Source organism: Typopeltis vanoorti, chromosome 24 (assembly GCF_054136105.1).
Source record: "Typopeltis vanoorti isolate ZY-2024b chromosome 24, IOZ_Tvanoo_1.0, whole genome shotgun sequence".
Lineage (NCBI taxonomy): Eukaryota > Metazoa > Arthropoda > Arachnida > Uropygi > Thelyphonidae > Typopeltis > Typopeltis vanoorti.
In genome coordinates, this window is record NC_143572.1 from 19,258,944 (window position 1) to 19,282,894 (window position 23,951).

General features: G+C 35.5%; 1 protein-coding gene across 1 annotated transcript in view; it reads right to left on the bottom strand.

Moving 5' to 3' along the window:
• LOC150092972 (E3 ubiquitin-protein ligase arih1-like) overlaps positions 1 to 23,951 on the bottom strand; it is a 222,666-nt gene that overhangs the window by 129,309 nt on the left and 69,406 nt on the right. The window contains exon 5 of the mRNA XM_090414057.1: positions 4,371 to 4,463. Within this exon, the coding sequence (XP_090270183.1) occupies positions 4,371 to 4,463 (93 nt within the window). The remainder of the gene's footprint in view (positions 1 to 4,370; positions 4,464 to 23,951) is intronic.

Sequence of the window (23,951 nt, forward strand, 5' to 3'; positions counted from 1 at the left end):
AACACTGTCTTGTATACAGCTAATTTAGTGTTTCGACTAATTTCTCTCTTATTCCATATGAATTTATTCAATTGATTTCCAATCATACCAGCTTTGCTGATTCTGTTTATTTCTATATTGAATTTACCATCTTCACTAAAAATTGTGCCTAAGTAGCTGAAATGTTTTACTTGTTCCACAGGTTCTCCATTCACAACACAGCTGACATTTCCAATGATTCTGCCTATTTTCATTGTCTTTGTCTTTTTATTGCTGACCTTCATACCATATCTATTACAACAGCTATTCAATTTAGTCAGAGAATCTTGCAGACTTGTAGTGGATTTATTTAGAAGTATAACATCATCTGCATAAAGCAAAGAGCTGACGTTAACATCTCCAATTTTGATATCATGTTTAATACCACTTTCCTTCATAATGTGATCCATATAGATAATGAATAACAGAGAGGATAATGTACATTGTTGTCTCACACCAGATTTAACATTAAACCATCTTCATGGCAAATATCTGTTGGATTTCTGCTCAGGACATGGACTAGTTATTACTAACACCATGTTCCAACATAAAAATGTGCACAAATTCACATGGAGAGAAGAGGCAAGGAATAAGAAAAGTCTCAATGACTATGTTATTGTTGATAGTGATGTTTTCTCCCTGGTGCAGGACACCAGAGTATACAGAGGATTTAAAATTGGAAGTGATCACTATTTAGTCTTGAGCAGGATAAAATTGAATTTCATATTCAAAAGAATAACATGTAAGAAAGTTTTAAAGCGAATAAAGTTGAGCAGCTCTCAGATGTGAACTGTAGACTAAAATACACAAAGATTATTGAAGAAAAGATGAAAGAGTTTGAGAACAGGAATCAAACCTTGGAGATTCAGTGGCAAGCCTTGAAGAAAGCCCTGATTGATTCAGCTAGAGAATCATGTGGTGAAGCTGTCTGCAAGGATAGAAAAATCAGAACTCCATGGAAGTTAAACACAGGAAGTTAAACAGGCAGTGAAGGAAAAGAAGAAAGCATATCAAAAGTTCCTGGCAAATAAGTCAGCTTGTGCTTTTAGAGAATACAGAGACAAATGCAAGAATGCTAAACACTGTGTAAAACTAGCTAAACAAAAGTCATGGGAGGACTTTGGCAAGAATATAGAAAATAAATATCAAGAAGGTGGCAAAATATTCTGGAGGTTGTTGAAGAAGTTTAGGAATGGAGGAAAGAGTGTTGTAAAAGCAGTTAGAGATGATAAAGGTGACATGAAAATGGAAGAAAAAGATATCCTTGAAGTATGGAGTAATTACTTTGAAAAACTGCTAAATGAAACAAGCAGCAATGACAGCACAGTGGTAAAAAACACTGACCAGGCATGCATTCAGGAATAAATATGCATACTTGAAGTAGAAAAAGTCATCAAAAGATTAAAATGTGGAAAGGCAGCAGGAGTAGATGATATTCGACCAGAAATGCTGAAGTATGGTGGTATAAAAGTCTTACAGTGGCTGCACTCCATAGTTCAGAAAGTCTGGACAGAGGGACGAATTCCCGATGATTGGAGTAAAGCTCTTATAGTACCCATATATAAAAAGGGAAATAAAACTGAATGTGAGAATTGCAGAGGTATTTCCCTACTAAGTGTTCCTGGCAAGATCTATGCAAGTATACTTGATAAACGATTGAGAAGAATTGTGGAAGAAAAGCTGGGTGAAGGTCAAGCTGGATTCAGGCCAAATAGAGACTGTCAGGATCAGATCTTCACTTTACGACAAATAGTCAAGAAAGCATGGGAATATAACAAAGATCTGTATTTAAGTTTTGTCGATTTGGAAAAGGCATATGACAAGGTGCCAAAGAGAAGCTATTCAATACACTACAGTTATATGTGTCAATGGTGCATTATATCAAGCAATACTTATTTGAGTTGTAAGTCAGCAGTTATTTTCTTTTCTCTGGTAACCAATATGTTGGTTATTTCTTCTTGAAAAATTGATGGATTCTTCTTTTTCTAGAAGCTATTTTGGCTGTAGGTGAGTCATCCAAATCCTTGGGAGACTTTTACATCTTCATTTTTGTTAATATTTGGTTGATAAGCATTTCATTGGCATCCTTAAATTTAGGTTAATACCATGTTTTTGTCCAATACAAGAACCAGGTGTCTTTCCAATCAATCCAGTGGAACATTTAAACAACATGGTCAGAAAGGCCTGCTTTTCCATACTGAAGGAACTTGATGCCTCTGTGTTTTTTTAAACATTTGCATCCACAATGGGTAGGGATGTGACAAATTCCTACTGCATGAAGGATACTGGTTGGAAATAAAACTATACCAATTAGACACTTTATATTAGGTCTATTGATTACATATATTCTTCTACTGGTGTAATTATGAAGGATGAAAACGATGCTAGCTCTGTGTAAGACTTGCTAACTCAGAGTAAAGGAATCATGTAAGGAAAAACTGCAATATTTTGTAATAGCTATGTGAGAAGATCAAGATAAGCAAGCTCAAACCATCTTACTTTTTACCAATTCAGTTGGGAAAAAACATGTCTAACAGATGACATCTGCAAGAAACATAATAATACATAATACACATGTGACAATATAAAATTATTCATTCATACCAAAATTTCCTTGCTCCTGCCTAATTCCTCCACAAAACAAAAATCATCCTACCTGTTCTTACTTTTACCATCATATCACCCAAATTTCTAAACGAGAAAAGATTCCTCTTCTTGGTACAATAACTTCATGCTTCTTGTAGAAAGTTTCTTTCACTTGGTTTAAATTATACTTGTCAAGAAATCATATTTTTATTCAATACTTTAATCCTATAATGAACAGCAATATACATGTCTGAAAGGGAATGTGCTTTTGCATTATGGGATATTGAGAAAAACTGATGTGAAGTCAACAGCCTGTATATACAAGTAGCGTAGTTATGAAGATACTTCACATGAAAGCTTTGCCTGCTTGCACTTGGATAAGAGATTAAACAATATAATTTCTTGTCAAGTATTACTTACTTCATGCTTCTCATGGCAAAAATAAATTGCATTAATCTTAACATCCAAAAAGCAAGCAAAATTTCCTTTTCCTCCAAATACTACTTTACATGCAGAGCTGCCAATGTTTTTTCAAAATCCCAAATCTGTCCTAGCAAAGACTGCTGTTCCACATAATAGGAGGATCCTCCAAAACATCTTTAAAAATTTCTAGATGTTATAGAGAGAGAAATTAGATTGTTTAATAACCCATCTTTTGCAAAATCACTTCACTTCATTCCTGAAACAAATACTAAGTTTCTATTCTTCAAGAGAAGACCACAAAGAGAAAAATATTACCCATTTAAATAAATGAAACAAGATAAATACATTATGAACATAAAAATTGAAATTAGTATGCATATATGTGCATGTATACACATGCAGACATATATTTGAATGAGTCCGTGAATTGAAAACTAATATGTACTAGGAGTTAAGGCTGTCAAATGCAGATGCTTTCATACTAGTTTGTCTGTTGACAAGAACAGTGGATTTCAGTCACCTTCTTCTGATAAGTCACTTAAAAGACCTACAAAAAAACTCCTCACATCTTTGATAGAACTGAAATCCAAATCCTTTCTACCAAGAAGCAATTTCATTACTTACCACTTTATGGAAGTGCCCAGATTCTACAGAGCTAAAATTTTTTAAATTAAGATCAACCATATGCTGAAATTAAGTAAATGCACTACAACATGCAAATCAGAATCACAATGGTATTAAGTACATATTTAAATAAATAAACAAGGTAGCTAATACTACTATTTGTTTCAAAGCTAGTAAAGTAAGTTATTTTTGTTAGATGCTAACAAAACATTTAATTTTATTGCTGTCCCAAAATGAGAAAATGGAAATCTAGCTAAAATTGCAAACTATCAGTATGTCTGTCAATTGAATATGTTTTCAGCTGGTCTGTCTCTTTAGGTGGAAAAGGAAGGGGGGGGGGGAGAAGCTGTGGCCTCTCCCTAACACCAACTAAAGCTATGTCTGGAGAAAAAAAGGCTAACTCCACTCTCTCTATCATATTATCAAAATCACTCAGCAACTGAAATGTTTCCCAAAGTTGATAACCATGCAAAATTATATTAAAACAAGGATGCCACTACTGAAGATTAAATAGTCATTCCCATATTAAATACACTTCCTTCTTACATATAGAAAGTGCTACTCATATATTGCATTTGAATGTAATACCGATAGCTGCTGAATTCATATTAAAACTTTTATATACCTTCCATTACTACTTTAATTCATGACAATATTATTATTTACTTATTTTATTTTTTGGAAGTACTTTTTGCAACTAAAGAAAGGCAAAAACATACCTGGCCCATTCCTTGATCCATAATCTTATTTGTGAGGTATTCAGTCCAACACTCTGTACAAAAACGATGCCCACATGCTAAACCAGTCATCATCTGAAAATCAGAAAATGTAGAAATTACATCTATGATAATTTACAGAATTCTGAATAAAACAATTAAGAACAGAGAGGAGGAAGGATCTGCAATTTATAAGCAGATCCATATTCCATGTACTGTTAAAATTTGCATCCCATTTGTAATACTGTTGCTTCCCTATATTATCTAAATTTTTAATTTCCCTACTGTAAAAATTACCAAAACATAAATTCAATTTCATTTGATCTTAATCAGTGTTTCTGATTTTGCTATAACAAGTATTATTATTGTTGTATGGGCATTTTCATGTAGTCTGAAAACTCATTGTGGGAATCCCAAACTATCTACACAATCAATCATCTCTCTCTCTCTCCTGGAACTCATTAACAGACAAAGCACTCACAACTGACTCTGACAAGCCATTCAATTCATTCACAACTCTCCAAGTGAAAAATCTAGTCCTTACACCCCCTATTAACCACACTTTTACTCGACATCCAGGAATGACCTCTTGATCTTCCCTCTCTAGCCAAAACATTTCCTCTGCATTAATTCTATAAAACCCTTTAAGTAAAATGTTTCTATCAAATCCCCTCTTTTTGGCCTATCAACCAACTCTTGCAATCCACAAACCCTCAATCTATCATCATAAAGTGCATTCCACAGACTACTATTCAGCATATTATCTTGGTTGGTTACCTCTGAATTTTCTTGAAAACTTTCTCATCCCAAGAAACCCAGGAGAATTAAAATGAGCATAATAATCTAGATGTGAACATATCAAGGCCTTATAAAGAGGAATAAAAACTTCCTTATCTCTACTTGTGTGTTGTTCTTCAATAGTCAAGTAATGTTATAATCTTGTGAGCTACCTTGGCAACCTTAGCATTATGCCCTCTAAACTTCAATTTGTCTACCACCATTCCTCAAATCTCTAGCTTTATGTATTTCCTGGAGCACACATCAATGTGGTACATAATTTATAATTGATTTATCCCAAAATGCATAACTTTACATTTCTTTACATTAAACTGACACCCATCATCTTTTGCCCATACTGACAGCCTATTTAAATCATCCTGCAAGCTCTTACCTCTATTACTCTTACCTAATTCTGCATCATCAACAAACAATTGAATATTTCCTTTCAGGTTATTTCCTATATCATATACAAATTATGTACAGTAGTAGTCCCAGCACAGAACCTTGCAGTACACAACTAGTCATCTGCTTTTGCCTGGATACTGCCCCTCCATATACCACTTTTTGATATCTGTCCATCAGCCACCCCTTTACCCACATAACCAATATCATATCCATCCCCATTTGTTCTAATTTGCATAGTAGAGTTCCATGTGATATTCAGCAAATGCCTTTGCAAAATCCAACAGAATCATCAATAGAAATTTCCCTTATCCAATTCGGCTGTCACTATTATAAAAAGTTAGTAAATTACTAAGGCATGACCAACTCTTCACAAAGCCATGCTGCCTCTCATAGAGTATTATTCCTATTCATCCATTCTTGGATACCTTTTTTGACCAATTTTTCTAGTACTTTTATACCACCACTCCTGAGATGATTGGTTTATAATTTGCTACTGCAGTATTAGAACGTTTCTTATGCAAAGGAATTATTTTGCCCTCTTTCCACTCCTTTGGAACTCTACCAGAGCTGAGACTTAAATCAAAGAGCCTAGTCAGAGGCATTGCAAGTTATTTTACACATTCTCATAAAACATAAGCTAATATTCCATTCAATCCCATAGCCGTATTTACATTGAGATTCTGCAATATACTAAGAATCTCAAATATGATGCAGTAATTCAAGAAATAGCTTTCCCTACTCAGCTATCATCATGAACAATGAATGTCTCATGCATTAATATGAGACAGCCTTTAAATTAATATTTTAATTTAAAGGCTGTCTCCACTAATTTCCACTCAACATGGAATTATCTCTGATATTAATTAGTCTGCTTGATAGCTACAATAAATCAAGCACAAAAGTATGTATTTAACTTCAAGTTAACAACAGAGAATAGACCTAAACTCTTAATATACTCTAAATAATATTCTAAATAATCCAAGAAATGAAAAAATAATAAATTTAAGCATTAAACCAAGCAGGTGACCAATATACATCACGTCAACTCTTTCCAAGTTCAACAGAATGTAAATTTAGAAGCTTCAACTAATTTCTTCAGCAAGCCTTCTGAAATTTTTACTCTTTCACCAACACATCACATGCCTGCAATAAACAGTTTCTATCAAAACAGTTCCATGACTGACAGATGCAGACAGCATTAATTTATTTATTAATGCTGTCTACATAACTTTTATTTATTTTTTATTATAGTAATCATACCAATGAAAGGTTGATCAACATATAGTATATTAATAACATGGATGAGTGGAAAGTGTACAAGAAAGAAGAAACTTGTTGACATTGGACTGGAAGATCTGCAGATTATACTCTTCACAAAATACATAAGAGGGGAGGAGGGGAGAGAGAGAGACTGTCTAAGGACAGCAAAAGATAAAATGAACATAGAGTACGAAAAATATTTTCTATAAATTTAGAATTGAACTATGAAGGAGCAGAAACAGTGGAAACAAACATGTCCAAACTAATTTAAAAAGTGAGGAAATTACTAATGCTAATTCGGATTAACAGCAGCTACGGAAATATTAGGAGAAAATGTAAGCAAGAGAGCAGAGGGAAATGATAAGTAATGGGTCTCATCTAGTGAGACTACAATGGATTCTCCATGCTTTAATTTCTATATGAAACACTTTGAGAACAGAATCTCAACATAGATACATCCAAACTTTAATGTACTGCACTATGTACATAACGCATATGCTATACAGCTGCAGCGCACAGACACATTAGATAGCTAAACAGCTTAATAAATATAATCTTTACACCACTTAAACCACATATTAAACCAACAATCATTAACCATTCTTCTAAATACAAATTCCATTATTTAACACAATTAGCATGTATAAAGTATCCTGTGCCTATAACTCAGCCTAATGTAGACAGGGGACCATTTGCACCTGCCTTGAAAAAACATAAGAAATACATATATTTCCACTATTATGTCAATTCAGGACTGCCAAACCATGCGTTGGATAACCCCTCCAGAAGAAAATTACAGTACTAAATACACACTTGTAATACAGAAGCAATTATAAGTTTGACAAACTATGTCTGAATCAGGAATAACAATAAAGGATCTCTCAAACTTCAACAAGCATGGCTGCATTAATTTACCAAAAATTTCGGATATAATAATCATTTTAAGGGCACATTCAGCTTAACAACAGTAAGTTGCCTTAAATCCAACTCTAAAGAATGCCATGATAGTCAATTCTTTTGTCTGTTACAATTTTGAAATGTTTCCACAATTAGATGATTTTCAGTGCTGTGTATTATATGTTACAAGAGTTTTTTGTGCTCTGAAGATGATTGTTTGAAATCCAGCAAAATATCAGCAGCTCAATAAATTATCATATTTATTTTGTTCTGGTGGTGTGAGATAATTAAATAATTAAAATGAATAATTGCCATTTTTCCCTTTCTTCATAAAGAAAGGACTTTAGTTTGAATCAATGGACCCTATGCATCTGGAAGAAACTGAATGATGGGCAAGATCAGATTTCACTAACTTCTGGTATCTTATATAATCTGGATGTGCTTCTTAGAATACAAATACTGATCTCACTATCCAATTATAATATGAGACCATAAGAATAATGAACAGATTTTTGTAAGAGACATTGCAAGATTGTTTAGGAGAACATATGAAGGAAGCTATTTTGCAAATGGGAGAAAAGGTGACTGGTAGATTTAAAAATGTAGAAGCCTGACTAATTTTTCCGATAAACTCTGAACATACAGAATGTTGAACCTATGGACATCTTGAGTAGACTAAGAATAAAGGTTACCACTCTTTATTATATTCTTCATAAAGCTGAGAGTTAGCCAACAAAGAGGAGCGAATTTAGTAAGGAAGCATTTCCTCCAAAAGTGCTTTTGTAGAGGCATAACATGCGAGCTTGATAGACCAGGGTTTTATGTCATGTAAATTTTGGGAGGGATGGTAGTGGGATACAGATTTAAAAAAAAAAAAGCAAATCTAAAGGGAGACTATTTTTGTTTTTTACCTGTAGGATGAACTGCTTTCTTTGATCTAATGATCTTTTTGAGGAAGATTTGTAATTCTGTAGTAAAGAGTTCTAAACTGCAAAAATATAATCTGCATAGCAGAACCATAAAGTTGTTGTTTGTTTTTTTTCCACTATGTAAATCTTATCTACAGAAGTTTTAAATCTATAGTACATTAAAACCTTAGATAATGTTAGACAATTTGGAAATCCTACTCTAAAGACCAAACACAGAAGTTTTTCAAGCCACTTCAGGTTTCTAATAAGCAAGCTGATGGTCTGACACCAAACAATGAAATTCATCTACCACCTAAAGACATATGCAAACAACCACGACCATGGTGGGATATGAACCCACAGCCTGTTGAATAGAGAACAGAAGCACTACTCATTCAACTATCCTACCTAGAGCACTGTAAGGAAAAGTAATTCTTACTTCTTATATACTGGCAATTAATGTCTTTCAGTCCAAACAAGCTCATGGCATGTATTGGCATGCTGGCAGATTTTTTCTTCTAAAAAATCAACCACACAATACCAAAATGCTATTAGCATTTCACTAACCAATGCATTGCTTCTGTTATCTCTGATTTATCAGTGCTCTTTTCTCCAGAAATTTCGATATTATGTTCAGAATCTCCAAAGAAAATTTAAACTTCAGAGAAAAAAGAAGAATGCCTTCTTAGTTGTAGCCTAAATAATAAAAACTGTTTCATTACGAGTTACACTCTTAAAACATTTCTTTAATGGATTTTCACCATAGTATACTGAGACTGGCCCATGCAACATCCCTTTTTTTTAAATGTTGAATAGTGAAATTTTGGTAAAATTATAGAAAATAAGAAGCAGCTATAGTATGGTTCCTTGTTGAAGATCTAAACGGCAGAGTAAGAAATGATTACCAGATATATAGAAATGTTTTGGAAAATTTGGAGAAAAGAGCAAATCTAATAATAATGGTAATTACCCGCTCAATTTCTGTTCAGGACATAAACTAGTTACTAACAGGTGTTCCAATATAAAAATTGTGCACAAATTCACATGGAGAGAAGATGCAAGAAATAAGAAACATCTCAATGACTATGTTACTCTTGACAGCAATGTTTTCCTATTGGTTTAGGACACAAGCATATAAGAGGATTTGAAATTGGAAGTGATCATGATTCAGTTTTGAACAGAATAAAAATGAATTTCATACTGAAAAGGAGAGCATGTAAAAAAAAATTTTAATGAATCCAAGTTGAGCAGCTTTCAGAGGTGTACTCTAACTCAAATGCATAAACATTATTCAAGAAAAAATAGTTTGAAAACAAGAATCAAACTTTGGTGATTCAGTAGCAAACCCTGAAAAAAAACATTGAGTGAAGTTGTCTGCATGGAAAGAAAAATCAGATGGCAGACTCAAGAAGTTAAAGAGGCAATCAAAGAAAAGAAAGCTTATCGAAAGTTCCAGCAAGTAAGTCAAGCTTGTGCTCTTAGATAATACAGAAAAAAATGTCTGTGTTAAAAGTAGTTAAACAACAGTCATAGGGAAATAAATATGAGGAAGGTGGCATTCTGGAGGCTATTGAAAAAGCTGAGAAATGGAAGAAGTAACAGGAATCTGATGATTAAAGATTACATGAAAACTGAAGATATTCTAGATGTTTGAAGCAATTACTTTCAAAGATTGCTAAATGAAACATGCGGTGATAACACAGTAGTAAAAAAACTCAATAGAAATGCAATCAGAAATACGAGGGCTGTTCAATAAGTAATAAGACTAATTTTACTGTTGCAAAACCACTCATCACAATATTAATTTCTGTGGAATAAAAGAGGTTGATAGATGGCGTATACGGGCTGATGTTCCAGAGTGTCATGTGACTAAACGCAATCTTGTTTCGCCGCACCTACGAGCCACGACCAGTCGTCGAAATGGAAGCGTCCTCTTGGAACAGCGTTATGCGATTAAATTTTGTGTGCGTTTGCAAAAATCGGTATCAGACACTTTTAACATGATATGCGAAGCTTTCCACGATGAAGCAATGTTGAGGGTAAGTGTTTTTCGCTGGCATAAAACTTTTAAGGAAGGAAGGCAAAATGTAGAAGATCTTGAACGTGAGGGAAGACCTTCAATGTCCATCACAGAGACAATGATCAACACAGCAGCAATTATCATCAAGGAGGATCGCAGAATTACAGTATGCCAGCTGCATGTTGTCCTGAATATTTCTGTGGGAAGTGTTCACTCAATCATGGCTGAACATTTGGGACTGAAACGTGTTTGCACCTGATGGATTCCCAAACTCTTGACACCGGAGCAAATGTAGCATCGAGTGGTTGTGTGCACGGAGTGGAAAGAAAGACTGGAACGAGAAGGCGACAACTTCTTAAAATGCATCATTACAGCAGATGAAACTTGGTTGTATCACTATGACCCTACAATGAAACAACAAAGCAGTGAATGGAAGCATCCATCTTCGCCTACCCCCAAGAAAGCAAAAACTATAAAATTGGCTGGTAAAGTTATGACCATAATGTTTTTTTTGACTACGAAGGCATTGTTTACCAACATGCTGTAGAACCCTGGAATACTGTAAACGGCTCATGCTATGTGAATGTTTTACGGACAATGGTACAGCACGTCAAAAGGAAGCGTCCATTGCTGAAGAATTGCTTCTTAATGCACCACGATAATGCAAGGCCACATATTGCTGGTTGTGTAGTGGACGTTTTGCAGAAGAACAACATAGATATCCTACCACACCCTCCATACAGTCCTGATCTCGCACCGTGCGATTTCTGGCTGTTTCCTCGGCTCAAGAAACCACTAAGAGGCTGCCATTTTGAAAGCAACAAAGCATATATAAAAGCTGCGGAGGCGGTTTTGAAAGAACTCTCAAAAAAAAAAAGGATTTTCACATGTGTTTAAGAAGTGGACGCAACGTTGGGACAAATGCATTGCGTCTCATGGTAGTTACTTCGAAAAATACCATGTAAATGATGACGATTAAAGGTAATCTGTTTTCTGTATAAATATAGTCTTATAACTTATTGAACAGCCTACGTACATATCAATACTTGAAGTAAAAAAGCCATCAAAAACCTGAAATGTGGAAAGGCATATGATATTCAACTAGAAATACACAAATATAGAGGTATATGAGGGTGTACTGAAAGTTGTGATAATCGAATCACCATAAAGGAATAGAGGTAGAACTGTATAACTTACACATTATTCTACATATTCCCCACAAAGTACTATACACCTGTTACAACGGTGCTGCATCATTTACAATTCTCTGGGAAAAAAGTGTTTCCCTTGTTGCACAAACCAGTCCTTTGCTGAAGATATGACTTCATCTCTGGTAAATTGTGTTCCTTTCAAGTATTTCTTTAAATTTGGGAAAAAGACAGTCAGATGGGGGCCAGGTCTGGCAACTAGGGTGGGTGAGGCAGACATTGAAAGCCCAAGTTGTGCACTGTCTGTTGGGTTTCATGAGCAGTGTGAGCAGGTGCATTGTCCTGCAAAAGCAACATGCCTCTGCTCAATTTCCCACAGTATTTTCCTTCAGTACCTCCTTCAATGCCTCCAGAGCTGTTAAATGAACTGCTGCTGTAACAGTTTCACTTTTTTTTTTTGAGGTACTTGGTAAGGATTACACCATCCATATTCCAAAAGACAATGGCAAGAACCTTCCCTGCTGACTTTTGGGTTCAGTACTTCTTTGGCCATGAAAAACCTTTGTGTCTCCAACAGTCTGTCTCTCCAGTCCACTGACTGTTGTTTGGTCTCTGGGTCATAGTGCTGAAGAAATGTTTTCAACAGTTACAATATGGGCCAAAATATTTGCACCTGATTTCTCAAAATGGTCCAAAATCCCTTGATATGACAGCACACACTCTCTCTTTTGATCAGCATTCAGACATTTAGGGACCCACTTCACTGAGAGCTTCTGCATATCCAGATGTTGGAGGATAATGACTCAAACTTGTTCCCCGAATATCACCAGAGTTTTTGGGTGGTATTTCGTCTATTATCAAGGATCATGGCATGCATCACATCGATGTTTACAGGTGTGATCCCTGTGGAAGGTCTTCCTGACCTGGGGGCATTTGTTGTCTCAGAATGCCGAGTTTGAAATTTGACCACTCATCTGGCAACTGTTGGATATGCTGTGACACAGTCCCCTAACTCTCACACAAAGTTTTGGTGAATCTCTGCAAGAAACATCTCAGATTTTTACCATCTGAGATGGTAAAACATCTCAGATTTTTCTTGCAGAACGAACAACTTCATAACTGCCTGCACCTCTGTCTTTTTCAAAACCTCTGACATGTCTTCTTATATATCCTTAAAAAAAAAAAAAAAAAAAAAAAAAAAAAAAAAATTACAATTTAATGAAACATGGCCATGTTTCATTAAATTGTAATAATTTTAAGGGGTTTTCAGATTTTTTTTTTTGTGGTTATATCAGTTGCATTAATATCATTTTTGTTCTAGGCATTTATCAGACCTTTTCAGCCCCCCCCCCCCAATAAAAGTTTTATAGTGACTACGGTGTATAATTTAGATGGCCTTGTCAAAGGATTGAATTCAAGATTACTGCAGAAAGCTATCATAATACCCATTTATAAAAAGGGAAATAAAACAATGTGAGAATAACAAGATCTGAGAAGAATTTCTCCACTGAGTGTTCCTAGTAAGATTAATGCAAATACTTGAGAAATGGCTAAGAAAAATTGTGAAAGAGAATCTTGGAGAAGAACAAGCTGGATTCAAGCCAGATAGAAGTATGTCAGGATCATATGTTCATTTTAAGACAAATAGCCAAGAAATTCTGGGAATATAACAAGGATCTGTATTTGCAGAAAAGGCATATGACAAAGTTTCTGGAAAAGGCATGTGACAAGGTACCAAAAGAAAAGCTGTTCAAAATGTCGCAGTTATGTGGTATCGGGACATTATATTAAGCACCACTCAGTCTGTACTCAAGTTTTAAGTCAGCAGTTAAAACTAAAAGAGGTAATGGAGGATTGTCTGATATTATATTGGGTGTGTGAGATAAGAGTGCACATTATATCCACTGTTATCATTTATATGGATCACATTATGAAGGAAAGTGGTAATTAAACCTGATATCAAATTGGAGATGTTAATCTTAGCTCTTTACTTTATGCAGATGATATTGTACTCCTTAACAAATCCAGTGCAAGTCCCCAGGATTCTTTAAATAAATTGAATAATAGCTATAACAAATTTGGCATGAAAAGCAGCAATAAAAAGACCAAAGCAATGAAAATAGGAAGGAACATAAAAACCTTCAGCTGCATTCTCAATTGGAGAACCTATAAAACAAGTAACATATTTCAGCTATTTAGGCAAAGTTTTCAGTGAAGATGGCAAATTACACATGGAAATAGAAAATAGAATTAGCAAAGCTAGTAAGGTAAGAAGTCAACTGAATAAATTTATGTAGCATAAGAGAAATTAGTCAAAGCACTAAACTAGCTGGATATAAGACAGTGTTCAAACCAATTTTAACTTATGGATCTGGGAGCTGGGTTAAAAATAAGGCACTTGATCAAAGACTGTAGACTAGATATGAGAGTTCTGAGAAAAATTAAGGAAGTGAACAGATGGCATCAATGGCAGTACCATATTAAAAATAGGATATTAGGAAAGAAGCTGACATTGATAGCAGAGCTAATTTCAAGTGGTATGGTCATTTAAATAGAATGGGAGAGGGTAAAGGTAGTAAAACAAGTGTTCTTTACCAGGATGGCAGGAAAAAGACCCACAAGAAAACCAAGATCTATGTAGATTGATGCAGTAAGAAGTGCCTTAGAAGAAAGAAATATAAGATCTGATAATATTGGAGTCTTGACAGATAACAGATTCATTTGGAGAAAAACTGTTGATTGAAAGTTAGTAATTATTATTATTTTGTGACACCTCTATGGAGTAAAAAGACTCATTGAGGGAGAGCACCTAATCTACAACTGTCTCCACCACTCCCATCCAACTCCAACATCTATACCAACACCATCTACTGCCCACTGCCACTATTAGTATTTTCTGTCTGTAAGTTACATGTGTCCTGAAGGCCGATTTGTCTATATGCAGGATGAAAAACCTAAGTTTCCAGGAGAAAAAACCCTGCTACCTCCATATGAGATCAGCTAAGTTACCTTCAATTGAAAAAAAAAACATATTCCTCCCATCACAACAAGAATTGAATAACTTAGGTCTTTCCTAATTGAAGGGTGCACTGTACTGTCGTTCTTCCAATTGCAATATGGAGGCGTTTAATGATGTAACTTTCCAGGTAATACTATCATATCATCATCAGAAGGAATTTGATGATTTGACATTTAGATTAAGTCATACACTCCAGATGACGCCTGGAGTGTGTAACTCGCATGCATGAACACACACACACGCGCACACACACTTGTTTCCTAAAGAAACAAGTTACGTTATACAGTAATTCAAACAGAATGCAAAGAACTCTTAATCTGATTAACCACTACTTTTTGACTTAACATCTGGTGAGGAAAAAACCATATCAAAGCTATAAGTCCTATTTTATAGGGTCAGAGGACAAATTCTTATTATTATTTAATGATTCAGCACTGGTAGCCTAACCCATATTTTAAATAAGAGAGGAGGTTTGGTATTATTAAATGAAGACTAAGGTCCTGGAGAACTACTGTCTAATAATTATTATAGTCCTTTAGAACAAAAATTTAAATGGATCAAATATGTCATCTATATTCTTGATTTTTTAGGCCATCATTATTGTTAGATGGTTGATCAGAATTTCTTTAAATTTGCATTCACACCAGCTGCTGATGTGATATAAGGAACTGGACACACAATTCTAATCCAGAAAAGAAACACAGGCAATACATCAAATTTAATCTGATCATGTGTGCTGGATCATAACAGAATTCAAGGTCAGATTTACTTATTAAATTTTATGTGTCCGTGTTTTTTTGCTGGATGGTAATTATGTATCTGGTTTTACTTGTGTATATATATATATATATATATATATATATATATACACACACAATAAATTCTCCTAATATATATATATGGCATTTTACAGGTTCACTGAATGATACAGTACACTCCTGGGTGAGACAGGAGAGGAAGGGGATCCCCCAGAGGAGTTGAATAGATTCTTTAATTTTGTAGAAGGTTTACAGTGATATTAAGGCTGTAGTATTTGTGTAGTATATTTATTTTTTGTCTGATAATCTTTTAATGTACAGAATCACTAAGGTTTTATTGTAATTAATTTATTTCAAGATGCAAATTCACGAAGAATTTTGTTAATAATATTTTTGCTATAGTCATTTTTTTTTTTTTAAGAAATGTAGGCAATTTGGGATTTAGCCGACCAAATTGTATTCTTATTGGTTAAACCAAAATAAAAAATGATGGTACAACATGACAAAATTTCATGCCGGCTGGGGCGTCGCCCGGTTAAACAAGGCCCCCGTTGTTTTCGCCAGGGAACCAGGGCGAACAGCGAAAAGTCAGCTACTGGAACAAATCTGAAAACAAACAACAACTCAACATCACCAGAGTTAAAGATCGGTACTATCAACGTAAGAAGCCTGAATGGCAAAGAAATGGAGCTAGCTGAGGAATTAGATAAGTACCAGATCGACATAATAGGGGTGACTGAAACAAAAAAGACCAAAACTGGTGAGATCTTTCTGAGCAATAAATACAAAATGTTATATTCAGGCAATGACAATAAAGGAAAAGAAGGAGTAGCCATAGTATTCAACACAAAATACGAGGCTAATCTTCTTGAATGGCAGTCAGTCTCAAGTAGAGTAATGTGGGCAAATATGAGAATGGGGAACTGGACAATGAGACTTATTTGTGCCTATGGTCCCACAGAAGGTTCTACTAAGGTAGAAGTGGAGGAATTTTTTGAGGCTTTAGAAAAAGCAACTGACACAATGAAAAAGGAAAAGTTGGTCCTTGTTGGGGATCTAAATAGTAGAGTAGGAAATGATTGTGAGATATACAAAAATATTTTGGGAAAATTTGGAGAAAAGAGCAAAGCTAATAATAATGGCAAATATCTGTTGGATTTCTGCTCAGGACATGGACTGGTTATTACTAACACCATGTTCCAACATAAAAATGTGCACAAATTCACATGGAGAGAAGAGGCTAGGAATAAGAAAAGTCTCATTGACTATTTATTGTTGATAGTGATGTTTTCTCCCTGGTGCAGGACACCAGAGTGTACAGAGGATTTGAAATTGGAAGTGATCACTATTTAGTCTTGAGCAGGATAAAATTGAATTTCATATTGAAAAGAATAACATGTAAGAAAGTTTTAAAACGAATAAAAGTTGAGCAGCTCTCAGATGTGAACTGTAGGCTAAAATACAGAAATATTATTGAAAAGAAAATGAAAGAGTTTGAGAACAGAAATCAAACCTTGGAGATTCAGTGACAAACTCTGAAGGAAACATTGATTGACTCTGCCAGAGAGGCATGTGGTGAGGTTGTGTGCAAGGATAAAAAAATCAGAACTCCCTGGTGGACACAGGAAGTTAAAGAGGCAGTGAAGGAAAAGAAGAAAGCATATCAAAAGTTCCTGGCAAATAAGTCAGCTTTTACTCTTACAGAATACAGAGACAAATGTAAGAAAGCTAAACAGTCATGGGAGGACTTTGGCAAGAATATAGAAAATAAATATCAAGAAGGTGGCAAAATATTCTGGAGGTTGTTGAAGAAGCTTAGGAATGGAGGAAAGAGTGCTGTAAAAGGAATTAGAGATGATAAAGGTGAAATGAAAACAGGAGAAAAAGATATCCTTGAAGTATGGAGTAATTACTTTGAAAAACTGCTAAATGAAACAAGCAGTGATGACAGCACAGTGATAAAAAACACTGACCAGGCATGCAGTCAGGAATACATATCCATACTTGAAGTAGAAAAAGCCATCAAAGGCTTGAAATGTGGAAAGGCAGCAGGAGTAGATGATATTCGACCAGAAATGCTGAAGTATGGTGGTATAAGAGTCTTACAGTGGCTGCACTGCATAGTTCAGAAAGCCTGGACAGAGGGACGAATTCCCGATGATTGGAGTAGAGCTCTCATAGTACCCATATATAAAAAGGGAAATAAAACTGAATGTGAGAATTACAGAGGTATTTCCCTACTGAGTGTTCCTGGCAAGATCTATGCAAGTATACTTGAGAAACGGTTGAGAAGAATTGTGGAAGAAAAGCTTGGTGAAGAACAAGCTGGATTCAGGCCAAATAGAGGCTGTCAGGATCAGATCTTCACTTTACGACAAATAGTCGAGAAAGCATGGGAATATAACAAAGATCTGTATTTAAGTTTTGTCGATTTGGAAAAGGCATATGACAAGGTGCCAAGAGAGAATCTATTCAATACGCTGCAGTTATATGGTGTCAATGGGGCATTATATCAAGCAATACTTAGTCTTTATTTGAGTTGTGAGTCAGCAGTTAGAATTGAAGGAAGTACAGGAAGATGGTTTAATGTTAAATCTGGTGTGAGACAAGGATGTACATTATCCCCTCTGTTATTCATTATCTATATGGATCACATTATGAAGGAATGTGGTATTAAATCTGATATCAAAATTGGAGATGTTAATGTCAGCTCTTTGCTTTATGCGGATGATGTTATACTTCTAAATAAATCCGCTACAAGTCTGCAAGATTCTCTGACTAAATTGAATAGCTGTTGTAATAGATATGGTATGAAGGTCAGCAATAAAAAGACAAAGACAATGAAAATAGGCAGAATCATTGAAAATGTCAACTGTGTTGTGAATGGAGAACCTGTGGAACAAGTAAAACATTTCGGCTACTTAGGCACAATTTTTACTGAAGATGGTAAACTAAATATAGAAATAGACAACAGAATCAGCAAAGCTGGTATCGTGGGAAGTCAGTTGAATAAATTCATATGGAATAAGAAAGAAATTAGTCGGAACACTAAATTAGCTGTATACAAGACTGTGTTCAAACCAATTTTAACTTATGGATCTGAGAGCTGGGTCAGAAGTAAAACACTTGACCAAAGACTAGAGACCGCAGATATGAGAGTCCTGAGAAAGATTAGAGGCGTGAACAGATGGCATCAATGGCAATATCATATTAAAAATGAGGATATTAGGAAAGAACTTGACATTGTCAGCATCCAGGAATGCGTTAGCAGAGCCAATCTCAGATGGTATGGTCACTTAAATAGAATGGGAGAGGAAAGATTAGCAAAACAAGTGTTCTCTGCCAGGTTGGCAGGAAAACGACCCAGAGGAAGACCAAGATATAGGTGGATTGATACGGTACAAAGTGCCTTAGACGATAGAAATATAAGATCTGATAATGTTGGAGTCTTGACAAGTAACAGACTGATTTGGAGGAAAATTGTAGATAGGAAGTTAGTAATGATGTAATTTTTTCATGTAGTACTGTCATATCCTGTACACCCCTTGAGGGTACATGGCAGGAATTTGATGATGATGTTGTTGCTGATAATTTATAATTTATGCTTAGTGATTGCTCATCAGGGGAAATATTTATAGTTGTTTTTATGTGAATAGATGATGCATAGTTTTTGTGCTGGATGGTGTTAAGAATTCATGTATAAGTGGATGGTCTGAAAAGTTCTCGGACTCAACCATAAATGGTAACACAATTGGCAATATTGACTAAGTTCATACATCTGTCATAAGCAGTGATGTGAAATTACAAGTCATTCTATCAAGTAGTTTTTTTTATACAGCTGTCGAAAGCCAAAGTGTTGTCTGTATCCCTTGAAATGGATAAAACTGAGTATCACACAGTTATAAAATTCTTTGTAAAAGAAGGTTTAACACCAAAAGAAATTCATTCGAAGTATATAAAAGTTTATTGGAAATCTTCTCTTTCATTTTCGATAATTAAGAAATGGGCTGCCGAGATTAAACGTGGCTGGTGGCCGTACCAGCCTTGAAGATGATCCACATGAAGGATGTCCAAAAAGAGTAACAATACCAGAAATCATTGATCAGTGCACGATATGGTATTGGATGACCTGCATGTCAAAGTGCGTGAAATTGCTGAGACTAGAGGCATTTCAAAAGAACATGTAGGATGCATTTTGCATGAAGAATTGCAAATGAAAAAGCATTGCGCAAGATGGGTGCTGCGCAGATCAAAAATACACTCACATGAAAATCTCTGAACAGTGCAGAGCGTTTTTAACAAGAATAAAACTGATTTTGTGCATCAATTTATTACTATGGATTAGACTTGAATTCACCAGTACACACCAGAATCCAAACAGAGGACAGAAACCAGTTGTTCAGCGCCAAAGAAGCAGACAGGGTCATAACATCAGTGGGTTGGGATTTTAAAGACATTTTGTTTATTAATTATCTTGAAAAGGGTAAAACAATAACCAGGGAATATTATTCTGATCTTTTCACTAGACTAGACAAAAAAAAGTTGGGGTGCTTAAGGGTCAAAGCTGTATAACTGAGAGGAGACATCCCCATAGCCTTTAAAGGAATGCGGAGAACCAACCAGGGCTTCTGATCTCATGTCCAATCCTCACCTTCTCGTGGTGCACCCTGTTGGGTATCTACTTGGATACTGAACAAACGAGGATGGGCTGGCAATTTAGGATTTAGCCGACCAAATTGTATTCTTATTGGTTAAACCAAAATAAAAAATGATGATACAACATGACAAAATTTAATGCCAGTTGGGGCATCACCCAGTTAAACAAGGCCCCCCCGTTGTTTTCGCCAGGGAACCAGGGCGAACAGCGAAAAATCAGCTACTGGAACAAAGCTGAAAACAAACACCAACTCAACATCACCAGAGTTAAAGATCGGAACTATCAACGTAAGAAGCCTGAATGGCAAAGAAATGGAGCTAGCTCAGGAATTAGATAAGTACCAGATCGACATAATAGGGGTGACTGAAACAAAAAAGACCAAAACTGGTGAGATCTTTCTGAGCAATAAATACAAAATGATATATTCAGGCAATGACAATCCAGGAAAAGAAGGAGTAGCCATAGTATTCAACACAAAATACGATGCTAATCTTCTTGAATGGCAGTCAGTCTCAAGTAGAGTAATGTGGGCAAATATGAGAATGGGGAACTGGACAATGAGACTTCTTTGTGCCTATGGTCCCACAGAAGGTTCTACTAAAGTAGAAGTGGAGGAAATTTTTGAGGCTCTAGAAAAAGCAACTGACAAAATGAAAAAGGAAAAGTTGGTCCTTGTAGGGGATCTAAATAGTAGAGTAGGAAATGATTGTGAGACATGCAAAAATATTTTGGGAAAATTTGGAGAAAAGAGCAAAGCTAATAATAATGGCAAATATCTGTTGGATTTCTGCTCAGGACATGGACTGGTCATTACCAACACCATGTTCCAACATAAAAATGTGCACAAATTCACATGGAGAGAAGAGGCTAGGAATAAGAAAAGTCTCATTGACTATGTTATTGGTGATAGTGATGTTTTCTCCCTGGTGCAGGACACCAGAGTGTACAGAGGATTTGAAATTGGAAGTGATCATTATTTAGTCTTGAGCAGGATAAAATTGAATTTCATATTGAAAAGAATAACATGTAAGAAAGTTTTAAAGGGAATAAAAGTTGAGCAGCTCTCAGATGTGAACTGTAGACTAAAATACACAATGATTATTGAAGAAAAATGAAAGAGTTTGAGAAAAGGAATCAAATCTTGGAGATTCAGTGGCAAACTCTGAAGAAAACACTGATTGATTCTGCCAGAGAGGCGTGATGAGGTTGTGTGCAAGGATAAAAAAATCAGAACTCCCTGGTGGACACAGGAAGTTAAAGAGGTAGTGAAGGAAAAGAAGAAAGCATATCAAAAGTTCCTGTCAAATAAGTTAGCTTGTGCCCTTAGAGAATATAGAAACAAATGCAAGAATGCTAAACACTGTGTAAAACTAGCCAAACAAAAGTCATGGGAGGACTTTGGCAAGAATATAGAAAATAAATATCAAGAAGGAGGCAAAATATTCTGGAGGTTGTTGAAAAAGCTTAGGAATGGAGGAAAATGTGCTGTAAAAGGAGTTAGAGATGATAAAGGTGACATGAAAACAGGAGAAAAAGATATCCTTGAAGTATGGAGTGATTACTTTGAAAAACTGCTAAATGAAACAAGCGGTGATGACAGCACAGTGGTAAAAAACACTGACTAGGCATGCAGTCAGGAATACATATTCATACTTGAAGTAGAAAAAGCCATCAAAGGCTTGAAATGTGGAAAGGCAGCAGGAGTAGATGATATTTGACCAGAAATGCTGAAGTATGGTGGTATAAGAGTCTTACAGTGGCTGCACTGCATAGTTCAGAAAGTCTGGACAGAGAGACAAATTCCCGATGATTGGAGTAAAGCTCTCATAGTATCCATATATAAAAAGGGAAATAAAACTGAATGTGAGAATTACAGAGGTATTTCCCTACTAAGTGTTCCTGGCAAGATCTATGCAAGTATACTTGATAAACGATTGAGAAGAATTGTGGAAGAAAAGCTTGGTGAAGAACAAGCTGGTTCAAGCCAAACACAGGCTGTCAGGATCAGATCTTCACTTTACGACAAATAGTTCAGAAAGCATGGGAATATAACAAAGATCTGTATTTAAGTTTTGTCGATCTGGAAAAGGCATATGACAAGGTGCCAAGAGAGAAGCTATTCAATATGCTGCAGTTATATGGTGTCAATGGGGCATTATATCAAGCAATACTTAAGTCTTTATTTGAGTTGTAAGTCAGCAGTTAGAATTGAAGGAAGTACAGGAAGATGGTTTAATGTTAAATCTGGTGTGAGACAAGGATGTACATTATCCCCTCTGTTATTCATTATCTATATGGATCACATTATGAAGGAAAGTGGTATTAAACATGGTATCAAAATTGGAGATGTTAATGTCATCTCTTTGCTTTATGCGGATGATGTTATACTTCTAAATAAATCTGCTACAAGTCTGCAAGATTTTCTGACTAAATTGAATAGCTGTTGTAATAGATATGGTATGAAGGTCAGCAATAAAAAGACAAAGACAATGAAAATAGGCAGAATCATTGAAAATGTCAACTGTGTTGTGAACGGAGAACCTGTGGAACAAGTAAAACATTTCACCTACTTAGGCACGATTTTTACTGAAGATGGTAAATTAAATATAGAAACAGACAACAGAATCAGCAAAGCTGGTATGGTGGGAAGTCAACTGAACTTGACCAAAGACTAGAGACCGCAGATATGAGAGTCCTGAGAAAGATTAGAGGCGTGAACAGATGGCATCAATGGCAATATCATATTAAAAATGAGGATATTTGGAAAGAACTTGACATTGTCAGCATCCAGGAATGCGTTAGCAGAGCTAATCTCAGGTGGTATGGTCACTTAAACAGAATGGGCGAGGAAAGATTAGCAAAGCAAGTGTTCTCTGCTAGGTTGGCAGCAAAACGACCCAGAGGAAGACCAAGATATAGGTGGATTGATACGGTACAAAGTGCCTTAGACGATAGAAAAATAAGATCTGATAATGTTGGAGTCTTGACAAGTAACAGACTGATTTGGAGGAAAATTGTAGATAGGAAGTTAGTAATGATGTAATTTTTTTCATGTAGTACTATCATATCCTGTACACCCCTTGAGGGTACATGGGAATTTGATGATGATGATGATAAAAAAATTCATGAGAAAAGACCCAATTTGCAGAAGAAAAAAATCATCTTTCATCAGGACAATGCACCAGCCCACAATAGTGTTTTGGCAATGGGAAAATTAAGGGATCTGCACTATGAATTGATGGAACATTCACCCTATTCCCTAGATTTGGCTCCCTCTGACTTCTATCTCTTCCTAAAACTCTTCTTCGCTGGTCAGCATTTTTCTTTGAATCAAGAGGTGATTGCAGCTGTAGTGGGGTATTTTGCAGATCTTACTGAGAATCACTACAGGGACAGGATAATGGCGCTGGAGCATAGCTGGAATAAATATATTAGTCATAAGGGAGATTATGTTGAAAAATAAAGATTATTGTGAAACTATAAATTCGTTTTTTCATTGTTAGGCCGAGAACATTTCAGACCACCCACGTATGTAGTGAGGAGTATCAAAATCAACTAATGCCTTTTTATTCCTGTATAGGAATCAGGTGAGACTGGGCTTAAGAATAGAAAGTGAAGGTTAAATTGCGCAAAGGAAGGCACAACAAGTGTATCCAGAAAAAGTTTGTTCAGTTTCAATGGTGAATTGTATGCATACGTGCTGTTTATTGAGGTGGAAGGAATCTAAAGTTT